Source organism: Hemibagrus wyckioides, linkage group LG09 (assembly GCF_019097595.1).
Source record: "Hemibagrus wyckioides isolate EC202008001 linkage group LG09, SWU_Hwy_1.0, whole genome shotgun sequence".
Taxonomy (NCBI): Eukaryota; Metazoa; Chordata; class Actinopteri; order Siluriformes; family Bagridae; genus Hemibagrus; species Hemibagrus wyckioides.
Window position 1 is genome coordinate 11,420,402 of NC_080718.1, and position 17,358 is coordinate 11,437,759.

Genomic DNA, 17,358 nt, shown 5'->3' on the forward strand with positions numbered 1-17,358 from the left:
TTAGTGATCCAAATATTCATATCAGTATCTGTATTTGGATTTAAATTTGGGAGTGACCTCTAATTCTTTTAAACACTGGAAAGCACTGGAGGAAAAAAGCATGGGCTGAATCCTGGCACAGACAGCTCCTCAGCTACATCATGTGCACTGGACCGTCCTTTAATAATCTTGAGCAGTGATTATTTTTGTTTATACTATAAATTACAAATTAGTGGCCAAATTTAACCTCCTGTGACTCTGACCAGGCAGTTAACAAGGAGGAATTAATGTTAAATGCATTGTGCGGCAATTCACGTCTACATTAATGAACATGGTCTTTCCTTGTCCTGCTAGACACATGTAGGACTCCCTGCTTGTGCACAAGCTACATATCTTAGCACTCATCCATTTGAAACTAAAAGCCTCCAGCTTGTGTCCTGCATGATTATATTACTGACAACAACTTGAGTGAAAAGTAGAATATTTGAAATATTTGCATGAATTTCAGAGTTTCTTAGTATTTGGTATGCCTTGAATACAGTGCGCACTCAAGAAAGCAGTGACTCAGAACCTCAGATCCATCTGAGCATTATCTGAACAAATGCTTCAGTTGAAGAGATTAGACATGAGGAAAATCTGACCTTTTATGCAAAGCAGTTAACATGGTAAATATCACACATTTACAGACATTTAAATAGGAACCAGGAAATTGTGCAGATTCTTGAACATTAAATATTCTAGATATCAAGTTTTTGCTTTCTTTCATTACATAATTCAAAATTCTAAAACCTTCTGTTCATTTCCAATTTTAAATCTTTTATACATATACAAGAATTATTACACTCAACAAGCTAAGTTTTTCCATCAATTCTTGTCAATCTTGTCAGTTAATTGTTATAGTTTGTCATGCATGTAGAAAAACAAAATGATTTCCATATTTTTTAATTATATATATAAAATCTTACTGAGACCACTGTATGTAGTTATCTTTATAGAACAAACAAATGTAGGGTAACATGGCACATACAATATCACCAGCTGTTTTACATAGAACTATGTACAGAATATCAATGACCACCATGACGCTCCAGTGCACTGACAAATAAAGTGATGCAATTAAGTTTTCATTAAGCTTTAATGAAAAGGCATAACTGCATGGCTTCTGGGTGTTGAGCATTATTTTCTCAGGAGAAAAGAAAATCTCCTGTCATGGCAGCACACAAATAATACATCAAACTCGGAAAACCTGGCCAGGGTGATTCATAGCCAAATTTCTTGCTGTGAATATTCACATTAGCATAGCCATAGCCATGGGGATGTCATAAGAACACCGGGTACTTGAGCACATCTGTAATCCTGAGATCATCTTGCAGCTAATTAGTATTAAGCAATCACAGGCATAATGTCAGCTTGTTGGTTTCAAATTTAGTGCATTCACTAGCTACATTAGTTACCTGGGATGGAGTAGGGTTGCAACGGTGATTGGGTATTGCTTCAATTTGGAAAAGGATGTACCTTCAGCTGAAGACAACATACATTTTATTTCCCTAACTGCATCAAGATTGACAACCCTTGTTGTCAATCACTGAATGTGGCTGATTATCAATAAAAGTATACTGCTATAAGAGCTGTTATTTCCACTCTCATACACTCACATACATTTATTTCTCACCTGTTGTCTGTTTATTCACACAGCAACATGAGCTTATGTCCAATGCCACAATTTTCACATGGTCTTGGATGTTGGTATCGGATTAAGTAAAAGTATGAATATGATAAGTGTGGTGTGGGAGTCATACCTGATCAAACATTGTGTGTCTATATTTCATTATGAATATTGATCTTAAATGTTGGTGCTGCATGTGGCAATGCTAACTCACAGCACCAGGGTCCATGATTATTTTCTATTCTGTGTTCTCGTGTGTCAGCATCAGTTTACTCTCCAGGTTCCTCACACCTCCCAATAACATGCTTGGCAGATGAATGGCCAGTGTAAATGACCTCTAGGTGTGAATGAGTGAGCATGCATATGTGTGTGTGTGTGTGTGTGTGTGTGTGTGTGCATGCACTGCATTTGACTGACCTCCTGTCCAAGATGTATTTCTGTGTTGTGCCCAGTGTTCCTGCAATAGGATCCAGATGCATTGCCTGAGCGGGCAGTTAATCAAGTTATACCAAATGTCATCATTAACAAGAAATAAATTAAATCACCTACTGTAATTTATGTCAGTATGAATGCTATTAGAACTAGGCAGATCTTTCACATATTTTTTTTTTTCTTTGGCAGCCGACTATCATACCGAACAGGGCAGGATACAGCCAACTGTGACACGTGCCGCAATAGTGCCTGCATCATCTACAGGTGAGACACTATGAGCTGTGGTTACCATAAATATGTATACAATTAACTCAATATTACAAAATACTGTACTTTATAATAAGAATGTTATTTATGTTTCTGCCTAGCATTTTCACACACCCAATGGCTAAATTATTAAATTAGGCTTATTTTTGAGCTTTGGTTTTTACATGGGCTCATACATTACAGACATGCATGCACATTTTACTAGAAAAAAGCACAAAAAAAGAAAATACAGACAGAAAGCCAGGTGCAGTGAAGGAGTGGTTAGATAGGGGATGTTTTTAATCCAAAGTCAGAGACAAGCTTAAAGCAAGCTTTACAGTAATAAAGACCACACAACTTCAAATTGTGCATGGGAATAGCAAGACTTATAAAGTATACAGTAGGAAACAGGGAGTATAAATACGCAGGCTAATGAGTCGTTAAATGGGGTGATAATTATAAGCCTGGAGATGGTGAATGCTGATAGGTTCAATGGGAGTTGGGAGTGTCTTAGGGCTTGACAGCTGCTCACTCCACCAGACTTATGCTAAACAGTGGATTTCATATAGCGTTAGTGTTTTTGTCAAAGTCAACAGTCGACTTATTATTCTGCATATTATGAGCCATTCAGCATTATATTACACACTATTACAAAGTGAGACATATCACAATGGCTGGACTCTTGATAGCATACAGACAATGTATAGTCCCATAATGCACTGCAAACATACAGACAGGTAACAAATGGCACAGATTCTGCCCTGTGAAGTCTCCAGAGATGAACACAATTCTCCCAAAAGATATTCCCTCAGTAAGTTTGATCATGATGATGGAGTGATCTAAGATGTAGATTTGAAATCTCCCATACGTGTCCAATTAGGTTGAGATCTGGTGACACCGAAGGACATAACATATCTATCGTTTAGAATAAATTTGTGTTTATTTATAATGACTTTCCTGTAAAGGGATAAAATCCAAGCCATGTCCAAAAAATGCCTCCTATAGCACATCAGAGAAACTGTTTTTTCTTTTAATTTGTCAACTGTCTGTACATCAATTTCAACACCATGCTTCTGAAATTCCTGTGATAAATTACAAGTAGGCTAAAAAAAGCACAAGGCTACCAATGCAATTTGAAGCGATGAGTTCTCAGACTTTATGTAAGCATGTTGATTTGTGTAAATTTATAGTTATACCTTCCAGTGATACTTCTTCGTGACTTGATATGTACACTTTCTCAAATCTTTAAACTTTTCATCACCATCATTTGCTAGAAATTCCAAAAACACAACCTGTAGGAGGTGGTCTGAGTTTGGTTGCTCTGGAATGCAATTTAAGTGAATGTGAATGCAACTTGTAATAAGTAAAGTAACCTGCCTTAGTCTTTAGCTGATGATGACATTATTAGTTTGCACAACATGTATGTAACATGAGTTGCTGGGGAACATTGAGCACTGGGGTGAGGTAAGATGCCCTGCTGTGCATAATAGCACAAAAATATGATCATTTGTGATGATGTAAGATGAAATGAAATGCACATGGGTTCAATAGAATCAAGTGAGTTTAAAAACAGAACAACGCTGCAGGGGGGCACTCGGAACAATCACACTCGGATTCGGACCGCAGCAAACATGCCCAGTGTGAAAACTAACTCTCCTGCCAACTCTGAACTGCTTAATACAGGGTTATTCTAAAAATTCACTACATACCAGTTGAGAGCACAAGTCAAATGTGATATTTGAAACCATGATGTTATTTCATCTTGTTCAACCCTATCAAAATCTATACTCATGAGCCGCTCTGGATAGTTTATATCTGGGAATGTGTATGTAGTGTATTTTGAATTACCTGCATCAGTAGTCCTTAAGGTCCATTTATGTACATAAAGGTATACTATATTTATGTTTCAGGAACATAATAGTTATTAAAGGTGCAAAGATACCCTTGATAGTACCTTTATTTATTAAAATGTACACAGATGAGTCTTTATATTATTGTTCTAATTCAGCAGCTGGAAAAGAACAGTTTCTACCCATCAGTCACACCACTAATGTGCAGCATTCATATTTCTACTTGGGTTCATGCTCATACACAGAATAGCTTGTCCAATGTAATCAGTAATCGAAATTGTGCTATAGGGAAGTAAAGAAACCTAAAGCAAACAAACAAAAATTGTGTAAGAGTGTTGTTGAACAATGACGTTTTTTTAAACGAATAGAGTATAGAGGAACATTTTTCATGAAAACGAATGTACAGAGCAGCCTTTCCCTCCTGTGATCATTCATCTTGTAAGTGTTTATATATGTAATACAAAGCCAGAGGACATTCTGTCTGCAACACAAAGCGTTGGATTGCATCATTTTATAATCACAGGATGACCTATAAGACGTGTGTGAATGTGTGTACCGATGGCATATGGAGTATGAAACAGAGTGGAAAGACTTATAGTTGAAAAACACTGAGGTTCCTGATGGGGAATTTTATATTCATAATGCATAGTGCTGTTTTTGTTACCAAGACCAACAAGGTTATTATGGTTCAGTGCTGTTGCACGCATCCCAACAAGCACACTTATACGCTACATTTGAATGTAAACAGTTCGATATCTATTTATGAATGTTTATGTCAGCATGTAAGCATATGTAATGCACTATGCACACACTTTTTTATATGCAACATTTTTTTCATTCATTCACTGTACATACCAAAGGAGCTACTCTGTTTGTGAGCTTCCTATTTATCATCAAAAATGTGACAGTCCAGTACACAGCAGATGGCAATGGGAATGCATTTGTCTAGATAGATTAGAAATGAATTTAAATGCATTCGTTACAGCCAGGGGAGTCAGTTAACACAGTTGAGACAAAAAAATACAATTGTTTCTCATGTTTGTATAAACTCAGAGCTTATGAATGGCATTTAATTTTCTTTGTTTTGGGGACTGATTTTCATCAGTTCCATTTGATAACTGTTCAGCACATTCACATGTATCCAGCAGTGTGATAGGATTTATATAACTAAAGAAAACAAGCAATTTGCAGGGCAATAATTACCCTGGTTGTAAAACTAAATTACAGGCTACACAAAACTAGATCTTTGAAGAGGAAGAACACAGGTCTAAAAACAGGATCCACAAATGCTATAGATATTTTTGAGTTTTGTTTTGTTATTTTTTTTGTTACCTTGTGCTTCAAAACATCTTAAAAGAATTACACCTGCCTGCTAAGCTACCATGGGATGTGAGACCTGGTGACAGTGAAGGCCACAGGATATCACTCTTTCTAATCATCAGGATAGAAATATTTCATCAGAGGTTAAAGATAAGCCAGAATAAATTTGTATTGATTTATAGTGACTTTCCTGTAAGGGCATAAGATCCAAACCATGCCCACAAATTTCCCCCACAGCATATCAGGAAAAACAGTTTTTTTCCCTTTAATTTGTCACCTTTCTGTACATGAATTTCAACACCATTCCTGTGATGAATTACAAGTAGGCTAGAACATTTAAAAATAAAAAAGCACAAGGTCACCAATGCAATCTGAAGCGTTGAGATCATATTTGTTCTGAGGCTTATTTAAGCATGTTGTTGACAGGAATTACACCTGCCTACTAAGATACCATGGGATGTTAATTTGAAAAATAAAGCCTCCACTGCATCTGCCCTCTTCCATATACATCAGCTCACAGACACCTAAGATTGTATAGTGTTACTCTGGATAGTGTCCTGAATGTCTCTATACATTAAAAGTAACACCTTTCAGCAAAATCTAACTTAATTTACAAAACATCCTCCATATAATTGACATTTCTTTGTAAACAAACACAGAGTCATTTTCCCCCCAGCTTTCATTCCTAGTTTGACAGTGTTGTGTGTGATTTGCTTGCCATGTTTCCTGTTAAAGTCTATTGCAACCTTACGACAGCTTCGTGGATCCAGCTATGAGAATGATTTCAATGATCTCAATACGTTCTTTTGTCAAAGGCTTTCTTTAAGGCTATCTGAAACATATATAATAAATATATTTAAATATGAAAAAGTTTGGAAGCTATTCTGCTGAAGTGTTGATTTACATATTTGGCATCAGAACAGCACAACACATGGAGCAATTACGAGGACTAAGGCTTAACAATTCACAAGAATTCACAATATACCACAAATAAAAGAAAAACAAACAAACAAACAAACATATATATTTGGGACTCAATGAATTGAAGTGTGGTACCGTTATAGGTTGCCACCTGTGCAACAAGTCCATTTGTGAAATTTGCTCACTACTAAATATTCCACAGTCAACTGTTAGTGGTATTATAACAAAGTGAAGGCAATTGGGAACAACAGCAACTCAGCCACAAAGTGGTAGGCCACGTAAAATCACAGAGTGTCAACGCATGCTGAGACACATAGTGCACAGAAGTCGCCAACTTTCTGCAGAGTAAATAACTATAGACTTTTGTGTGGCCTTCAGATTTGCTCTGAACAGTGCGTAGAAAGCTTCATGGAATGGTTTTTCATGGCCGAGCAGCTGCATCCAAGCCGTACATCACCAAGTGCAATGCAAAGCATTGGATGCAGGGGTGTAATGCATGTTTCTCTTTCTGGCAATCCGATGGACGAGTCTGGGTTTGGAGGTTGCCAGGAGAACTGTACTTGCCTGACTGCATTGTAAAGTTTGGTGGAGGGGGGATTATGGTGTGGGTTTTTTTTTTCAGGGATTGGGCTTGGCCCCTTAGTTCCAGTGAAAGGAACTCAATGCTTCAGCATACCAAGACATTTATGCCATGCTCCCAACTTTGTGGGAACAGTTTGGGGATGGCCTTTTCCTGTTCCAACATGACTGCACACCAGTGCACAAAGCAAGGTCCATAAAGACATGAATGAGTGAGTTTGGTGTGGAGAAACTTGACCGGCCTGCAAAGAGTCCTGACCTCAACCTGATAGAACATCTTTGGGATGAATTAGAGTGGAGACTATGAGCCAGGCCTTCTCATCCAACATCAGTGCCTGATCTCACAAATGCGCTTCTAGAGGAATAGTCAAAAATTCCCATAAACACACTCCTAAACCTTGTGGAAAGCCTTCCCAGAAGAGTTGAAGCTGTTATAGCTGCAAATGGCTGGCCAACTCCATATTACTCTATGGATGTCGGCGATGTGTGTATGTACGTGCAGGGACACAATGTAAAAATCAACAGACATGTCCATCACCTCAAAAATCCACTTAACTCCTTGCCTCCAACCTCAACCTCCCTGCTGACTTCTTGTAGAATCAGAGATCAGTGGGCAAGAATGACTTCTTGTACCTGTCCCTGTTACAACTAAGCTGCCCTAATCTACTGGAGAAGCAGCATCAGTGTTTGGCCAGTATGGCATGGAGGGTGTTTGTCCACCATCTGACTTTCCACCACCACCTCCAGGGTGTCTGGTTCGCAGCCATTGTCTGACCTCACTAATTATTCAGTAATTATAGTACCAATCCCAAAGAGTGTGCAAGATGTCTAAAACCTTGCTAGCTAAGCATAATGTTCACATGTTATTGGATAGTTACACATGTAGTGAAATGGACAGAAGCCTAATCAGTTCAGTTTGTAATCAGATACTTACTGTCAAAATATCAGCGATGCTCTGCTGACCCATCATCTTAAAAGCATGAGTGTACTCACATACTACAGACAGCAGAAACATTTAAAATGACCTAATCAAAATATATTGATATATTTGTAAACAGAATACAACTGAGATACTCAGTGATTATTTTCTTGCTGATGGGCTCTGACTTGTCAAATGCTTTGAGCGATGATGCTAATAACCAGAATAAAAACTCATTTTCTATTGTAAACTCACAATAATTTTTACTATTCGTTTTTTTTTTTCAAAGCTTAAAGCTTCACATCAGGTTGAGATAATGCAACACAGGTCAAGAATGCATATAATTTCAGAACTATAAATTATAACATTCCAAAATTTGACCATGTAAAGTATTCACCACACATATAGGAAAAGTGACTAATGTTTAATATGGAAATTCGAATCTGTTGGCTATTTAATTTGATACCTAGTGTTTTTTCTCTCTCTTTGTACAGCCAGTTCATAGTATACAGTATATAGCATGGACAAACAAATCCATCAAAAATCATGCTTTGTTTCAATTTTGTTTCATAGCATCCATTATCAATCCAATATGACTGTCCACAATAGTGCTTGAATAAAGGTTTAGTTTAAAAGGTTTGGTGCCCACTATCTTCACATCTTGAGCTATGGGTATCCACTTATGCAGGCAAAACAGGATGCATTTTTAATGAGGCAAATTCCACATTCCAACATTTTAACATCGTTGACATGCGGTTATAAGTCGTATGCAGCATTTTGCCTACTTTCTTTGTATCCAGGACAATTATTGCTACTATCCTGTTGGCATTAATTATGAACTCAGTGGTTGATTTCTTTCCCTGTCTCATTTATGGACTCTGTTTTTGTGTTATTAGTCATAAGTCTGTTTCCAATAAAGAATTTATGACAGTGGAATAAACTGAGAAAATCCAATGCTTTATAACGGGTGAAGATGAATTCTTTCAGCTGTAAAAGCTCTCTTTCACTCTGTGTGATTAGCTTTAGTCTGCTAAGCTGTTAGAAAAAGAGATAAAGAGAGAAGATACTGTGTGCAGCTGGGAGCCAGCAATGGTTTGAACGCTGGGTTGTAGTCAGCACTAATGAGCCCTGCTGACTCACTGAAACAATCTGAAACAGGAAAAGGGGGAAAAGAGGATGTCTGATTGCTCCAATCTGTTCCTGAGCTGTCTAGAGAGCATGACCTGACAGTTGATGGTTAGCTCTGCATTTTAGCCTGAAGTGCCAATCAGATGATCGGGCCGTCAGCCGTCCTGTAAACCTACCTCCCTCCCCCTCCCTCTCTCTCTCTCTCTCCCTCTCCCTCTCTCTCTCTCTCTCTCTCTCTCTCTCTCTCTCTCGCTTGGAGTGAATTCTCTTCTGTTTCCTTAACTTGCCTTTCATTGTATCCTCTATCCATCCCAAGCATCCTAGAGAATGGACACTGATGGCTCATTACACAGACAGGGGGAGTACAGGAGACGGATAGGGAAGCAGCAGAGATAGCCATGTTTTGCAACACTGCTAGAAAGCAGAACCATAAACTACTTAATATGGCAAGATAATTGCAGCATGCTTGTTTAAGAGTTGTTTCTGAATAACAATAATGCATCACCTGACAAGTTTGATAACTATGATTATAGCACAGCACTTAATGTTCTATAACATGGTTCTGACCTAGGTACCAGTTGCAAAAATTATATCAATATACATCTTGTAATGCATTCACATTTCTATAGTAACAACATGCACTTGTATGGTGGACACTTTAAATAAATGAAATGTGTATTAGCTGAGATGATAGAGTTGTCAGTATATTATTTTGAAGCAGTCTCCAGTGTCAACACTTTATAACGAGCAGTAACTGCAACGTTAAGCTTCTCAGTAACATGACAAGCTTTCTGTCTTATTCATTTCAAAAGGCAGAAAAAAAGAGGCTGGTGAAGGAACAGTTGTTTACAGCTGCTATAACATAAGTGTTAACAGGAACCAACTTGATTTGCGGATGTTCCACAACACTAATAAAAAGTATGACAGTTCTTGGCAGGTATTTATATTTTTTCGGAGAATACCTTGTACTCCTCCCTGTCTGGTCCCAGCTTGCTCAGGACATATCAGTCTTGTCAGACAGGGATACAGTTTTGACTCCAGAGCTTTTCTTCCTAAATAACTCTTCTGAACTGGCACAGTAGAGAAATTTATTTTAACTGCTTTTACAGCTGCAAAAAAGTTGCTGGGACTCCCATATTTAAAGAGCAGATGTGTATGGGCCTTATCTCTACTGCATATTAATGTGTCCATGTGTGTGTGTGTGTGTAATAACACATAAATCTGTAATTCTAATCTATATTTCATCTCTGTACTGAACTGATTGGTTAATGAAAACAGTTAAAAAATGAATAAAAAGTATGATAACAAAAGGACTCTGGTGTTGAGAACTTATAATGTCTTAAAGTACAGAGATAAGGCACAATGTTTGTGCACCACTTAAGCCAAGCCTCCAGAATAATCTGTTCCTCAGAGTAACCTACTGAGATAGAGACAGCTTGTACTCCAGCTTGCCCTCACTTACTCCTAAAGAGCCAGCAACTTGCAGAGTAAACACCACACAATCAATCTCAATCAATCTTCATCTAACAATCTTGCTTTGTGCCAACACAGAAGCAGTGGCTTAATAGAAAAACCTATTGTTCAAATATTTATGGCAACGCACAGAGGTGGACTAGTCTGAATTTTGGCAAAAAAATGCTCAAAGGGCAGTATCTAAATCCCGCTTTGTGAGTGTGTAGTTGTATGTGAGTGTCAGCTAAAGCATCAGAGCATATAATTGAGAGAGACCTGGGGTTACTTTTATCTGCTGTTAACAAAAGGGAGAGTTTTATGAATCCATAACTATGCTGCCAGTCAAGGTAAAGTAATGTATGCTGGAATAATACAAACTTCTTGTGTAGGGACTGGAATGTGTACCTTAAACAGGATATTATCAGCATAATTACCAGTTAAAAACCATGAAGATGGCTTTGAACAACTGATACAGATTTGCTACAATAGATTAGGATTACAATTCCTATGAAAGCTTTAGGACAGCAAGTGGTTTTGCATTCAATTCTCCATCAGTGAACAGATGATAACTTCAAAAAAACAGATTTAAATTTCAACTAAACTAGAGTGAATAGAACACCGAAGGGAAATTATTTATAATTGCGCTCTCCGATGTCACCCAGATGAGTGCCATTGGATAGTGACATTCATATCGTTTTAGGGAGTTTTTCTGTAAAGATGCTTTCTGACAATGTCCACTGTTAAAAGAATTGTACAAATAAAATTGAATTGAATAAAAAGTGATACATTTTGAGGAAATAGTCATTCAAAGTCATTTGACTGATCAACGAAGAACAATTGTTAACAGGCATCCACATGACCTCAGTCACGTACAAAACCAGGAACCTGTGCATAGAAAGCAACTGTCCTGACCTACCCAATGAATAACTGCTAAGTACAGTCTTGCTGTGGAACAGTGCACTGTTACTCCATTCTCTTCAATCTGTAAGAGTAAAAAATTGCTGAGCTTTCACAAACAGTGCAGGAAGAATGAAACCATCCAATCATTTGCATGGATATGTCAGTCACTAGAACTGCGTTGGTTGTCAAAGCACAGTCACAGGAAAACAGAACAAAAATTTAGAGGACACATATTATTTGTATAGATCATCACAGGCTGCAGGCTGACACTCACATGCTGTATCTTCTAGTGCCAAGTGATCTCATAACAAGCAAAATAAACCATGGGCTTTGTGCATTGGTGAATACAATTGCCTGCCAACATGGTTGTAATTTATTTAGAGCACCCACTAATCTTAAATAAATAGATGTAATTGATGATCATGACTGTACTCATATCCATCCTGTTATGTGTGTTTGGATTTTAATAAATTTGGTGATGGAGGGGGTACTCATTTATGGACTGCAGAGCTTTTCCATCTCAGGACTGTTCTTCAATGAGTCACAGTATGCAGGGCACGGCTGCATGCAGAATGATTTTATTTAGATCAGATTAAAGCTGGAGCAGGACACTAATATGAGGTTTTAACTGCTCCTGTCCGGATAGATCATCTTATCAGCTAGGTATCATAACTGTAGGGAGGAGAGTGGGTCAGATGGCTCACACTGACACAAACACCCATAGCACAACATGGTACACATATGGAACTGTGTGTTTATATTGAACTTGATTTACGGTCCTTTTCTATTGGCAGTTCAAAATAGGCACAACATGACTGAAAAACAAACGATAAAAGATAGATAGAAACAAAAAAATAGATAGAGAGACAGACAGATAGATAGATACTGTATAAGTATTTATTTTAGATCAGCCAATGCTTAACAATTCCTACCATGTTGTTATCCTAAGATCTTTAAAATGAGAGTGTAATGGCTAATTTACTTAATATTAAACAATATGTTGGTTTCTACTGTGTCTTCCTACCAATTAACTCCTTGGGCTGAGTTTATGTTTAAAAACAATTTGCCATTTAAACAGTATTTTTAATAGACACAAGAGAGTGACTGACCTGAAAACACAGGGCCATTAAAAATTAGTGCAAGGTACCGTGTTTTGCACCTTGATTCGTGAGCAAAGTAGACCCTGCAGACCCTGGTGAGTGAAGAGAAAGGAATGTTGCTCTCATGTGCAACATTTAATACAAAGCTAATAAAGAAACATGCTGTTTAAATGGCAAAAAATGTTTTTTCAGGTCATAAGTATTTAGGTAAGGTGCTGTAGTACTTCCTGCTGATGTACAGTGGGGTCTAACTGAGATCTGAGAGCACTAGTGAAAATGCTTCTGATATTGAACATAATTTTTTTCCATTGCAAATGATATTGTCAGCAACAACTTCTGAAATCTTTGAGTACTGGATACATCCTTGTTTTGTGTTAATGACAGTGTGCACTTGAGCTGGCATAAACTCATGTTTCTTTAAAACCTGATGATCCATGCTAGATCAAATTCATCAGCATGTCATCTGAACACATGCTTCAGTAGGAGGGATATGACTGGTAGAAAACTGGAATTAATGTCCAAAGCAGTCAATAACACAAATTTTCTTAGGTTTAAATAGTGACCTAGAATTGTGCCCCAGCTTGAATATTCATATTCTAAATCAGTGAGATTTTTGTTTAATTTACAGAAATTTTAAATAAACAGTTAAAATATTTTCGGGGGGAAATTCTTAGACAACAAAAGTAAATTGTGCAACAACTTGAAATAAACAGACAAAATAAACAATTTTCAATTTTCAAGAATAATTAAGATGTTACACATTGTTGTTTTAAAAATGTTTTGAATTCTAATTATTTTATTTGTTTGTTTACAGTTTTAAACAACAAGAACAATAAAATGGCAGAATTTCAACATGGTCTCAGAATTTTGGACCCTGATGTATACTCAGAGCACATTTTTTGCCGTCATTAATTGTTAAATACGTCCAAATCACTGTCATTTCGTGTTGTAGGTTCATAAGACTGCAACAAACCCTAGGCTTATATCACATGGTATTGAAAGTATGAGTAAAAATACTTAATACTAGTATTATTATTGATGCATTATAATCATTGTAATCACACCTAAAGTAAATGTGTATTTTTTTTTTAGTGTGGAGCTGGACTTTAAGTTGCAAGAGGATAAGCTCCAGCCACTGATGAAAAGACTGTGTCCAGCAGTAGACCCGCCCTACCCTTCTCTGCCTTATACGCATGAAGTGTACACTTCCACCCCCAAGCGCAAGTCAAAGGCTGAAGCCAAGAAGCATGCACGCTGGAGACTCTGGTTTCTCTGAATCGAGGCTTTCACCTCTTTCTTATTTCCAGCATTCATGCGCCATAATGCCACAAGAACATCCAGAGCCCAATCTGTCAAAATCTGCACTAATACACAGAAATACCACAATCCAGTGTTTGGAGGTTGCAGCACTTGGGTTGCATTTAGACATTGGATTTTAATGGGGATTTGCATTTGTTTTCATTCTGTCATCTTTAATAACGGTCTGGAATCATGTTTATCAAAAGTTTTTTTTTTTTTAAATATATAAAGTTACATGTGATGAGTATGGTAATGATAGCCAGCAATTTGGATAGCAGAGACTAGGGCTGCTCCAAAAAATCTCTACTTTTCTTGTCCTAACTCTGTCTACTTCTGCAGGGGCTCTATAGAGTGGAACAAATAACCTTCATAAGTAGTTCACCATAATTCTACTTTGGACAGTCATCTAAGACATCTAGTCAGGAAAGCACAAACTTTGGGAAAAATATAATGAATGTTCAATCTAAAGTTTTCTTTCTTTCTTTCTTTCTCTCTTCCTTTCTTTCTTTCTTTCTTTCTCTTTCTTTCTTTCTTTCTTTCTTTCATTTATTGAAATTGTTCATATTTTTAGTTGTTTTGAAAGATTTTGTGTAAATGCAGAATTAATTGACTGCATGCACAATACATGGCTTTATACATGAGTACTTTAGTTCATAGCTAACTTTATATAGCTTCCGTTACAAATGTCGAGACTTTTATGTTTATAATTAGATGTTGGGGAGTTGGCTGTTGAGAAGTAATTATGTCAGTAGTTTGTAATATTCTGTGAGCTCAAGAGGAACTGACTTTCTCAAAAAACATTTTCTATAAATTGTACTGACTTTTGATTTCAACAGTAGTCTGTCTTTCATACTGAACAACATCGATGGTAGTGTGGCCGAGGATTGTCCAAACATTATTGTATGAATTATTGTATGTTTTCAGGCGAATTTACATGGTATTTTCTACAATTAACGTCAAACACTGGGATAAAAACACAAACACTGGAACGGTACCTGCTTATTTGTGTACAAACTCAAAACCTGAAATCCCTCAAGACCTAAAAAGTGAAACAAGACAGACAAAAAGGGCTATGTAAATATCGTATTTATATCAATTTAAGCAGTTATTAATTGTCAGCTTTGTATTAGCTACTTGAGAAAAGTCGACTTCCCTCAAGCCATTACATAGCCTACATCTACTTCAATGCTAAATGCAGTATATTGTTAGGAACCAATCACTTGATGTCTAGACATCGGTCAAACCATATATTTTTTATAATTCATACACATATTAGTTTAGATTTACAGTTGAATTGCACAGTGTGGACTAGCTGTAAGTGTAGCATAATGAGACACAGATGCATTGCTTAACCTTTGAGAAAGTGCAATTGATTTATATTGTGCAATATTCTACATTTTATACTCTTTCTACCCACAAACAATGCATTTACAATAAAGAAACTGCTGCAAAACTCCAAGCCTCGGCTGTCATTTTCAAACTGAATCACTATTTAATTTTTTCCCCCAAAACCGACTAAAGGAGCACTGTCTTGTTTGCAGATACCTAAAAAGTAGATCACAGCACTCCACGCATAGAACAGATTGAACAGTGCTCTGAAAAGGACTCAGCTGCAGGATTTAGAAGGTGGGAACTTTTTTCTTGCTGAAATTGATTGGCTCCAGCTCTGGCATGCTCCACAGACATGCCCTGTGATTGGACTCCCTCCAGTGAAACACCTGCTTCCCAGATATTGCCAGTGAGTGCATGGGGATAAGATCATCAGCTAATCTCTCTCTCACACTCTCTCTTTCTCTCTGCTCTCAGCTAGCATAATGCATGGTATCTTTTTCGTGTGTAAATGCATATTATATAGAGTTTTAAAACACGCCACCTGTCATTAACCAATTTCTGTACTAAAACAGATATAACAGGGAAGCGTTGGTAGAAACCTTTGGAAGATTCTGTTAGCAGAAAAGCAGAAAGCTATTTTAGCACGGAACTGATAACAGAGTTCTATTTTAATGTTGAAGCCTGTGAAATCTAGATAAATCCTGTAGCTTGGAATTTTGTCTGTTATCTGTTTCTATGACTCAAGGATCCATGATATTCATTAACGTTTACTTTAAAGAAACAGATTGCATGCATAAATAAAAAACATAGGGAATAAAAAAGCTGTATAGGTTATTGTTAGTTTCCAATGAAACACTCCACTTTTCAAATTTGCAATTCTCAAATGTGCTGCTTGAAATCTACTTTCTCTCTATTTCACTCAGAATGACCTCCAAGATCTTAACCAATCTGCTTCAAAGTAGCACATTCCACTGCCCTTGTGGCCATCAGTGGGAAGCTTCACACTGCTAGATCAGTCAATTTGTCATCACTCCTCATTCTCTTCAACCCTTGACATAGTCAATCATAAGGACTCTCCTGTCTATCCTCATGAGATCATGGTACAGCATGGCAATTGTTAGACAGAGAAGAATAGATGGAGGGACTCCACATGTGCTTCATGTAGATTCTTCACTGGTGTCCCACAAGGCTCAGCACTGGGTCCTCTTATGTTCGCAATTTATACCTGTTCTCCCAGTGAGGTCATTTCCACACATGGGTTTTCATACCACCACTGCTATACTGATGCCATTCAACTCAACCTCTTCTTTTCCTCAGACACTAATGTTTCTGCACAGATCTCAAAATGTTTGGAATGCATCTTGCCATCAGCTGAAACTAAAAACAGTTTTGTTTTTTTTTTACACCATATGGAGGATCAATCTACAGAGGTGACTGTTCATCTACAGGGGCGGCTATTCATCTCCTTGTCATTTCGAGACTGGACTGTTGTCATTCATTTTTAACAGGCCTGTCTCTGTGTGTTATCCAACCTCAACAACTAATCCAGAATACTTTCCCAACATTGGCTTCCTGTAGCTGTAAAATGCTTGCTTGCAAAGCCAAAAATGGATGTCTGCCTACCCTAAAGTTCTTCTCACGCCCACTCACTCTGAGTCTCTAGCACAGCTTGACTGGACCCATTATCTCTCAAGGTACAAGGAGGACATGCATAAAGACTTGTCTTTGTCCAGATACCCAGGTGTTGGATTGGTCTCCCCTGCATCTGATCAATGTGAAAACTGGTCATTTGCAGTACACAAAGGCAATGTCAGTAAAAGGAGGTAAGGAAAAATATGGAACGATTATTTTCTGGGAGTTTTGCCTGACTCAAGTTTTTACAGATTTTACAGTGCTTCCATCTCCCATCTCCATATTTCCTTTACATTCATGTTGTCAGGTATGCAGCAGCATGGTGGACAAGAACCACTTAACCATGCTACTGATATGTATTCATATGACCACAGGTCACCTGATGGAGAGTGATGTGAAAAATATAAAGAAGGCTTTCTAATACATTCTGCATAATAAAATAGGCTTTATAATAGGGTGCATAATAAATTAAGCTATATCTTATAAAATATTGTTTATATTAGATGAGCTGAAATAAAACTTTAAACTCAGTCAAGTCCACAGTCATGCATGCTAGCATACTAGCGATTACATTCATTCTTCATGCTGACGGCTAGGGCAGGG

At 37.4% G+C, this 17,358-nt stretch overlaps 1 protein-coding gene across 3 annotated transcripts in view; it reads left to right on the forward strand.

The window, feature by feature from the left end:
- The window catches only part of insyn2ab (inhibitory synaptic factor 2Ab), a 31,697-nt gene extending 16,493 nt beyond the window's left edge, over nucleotides 1-15,204 (forward strand). For all 3 annotated transcript variants that reach the window (XM_058398391.1, XM_058398393.1, XM_058398392.1), the window contains 2 exons: nucleotides 2,267-2,341; nucleotides 13,585-15,204. In XM_058398391.1, the coding sequence (XP_058254374.1) occupies nucleotides 2,267-2,341; nucleotides 13,585-13,768 (259 nt within the window). In that variant the 3' untranslated portion in view covers nucleotides 13,769-15,204. The remainder of the gene's footprint in view (nucleotides 1-2,266; nucleotides 2,342-13,584) is intronic.
- Nucleotides 15,205-17,358: the final 2,154 nt, after the last annotated feature.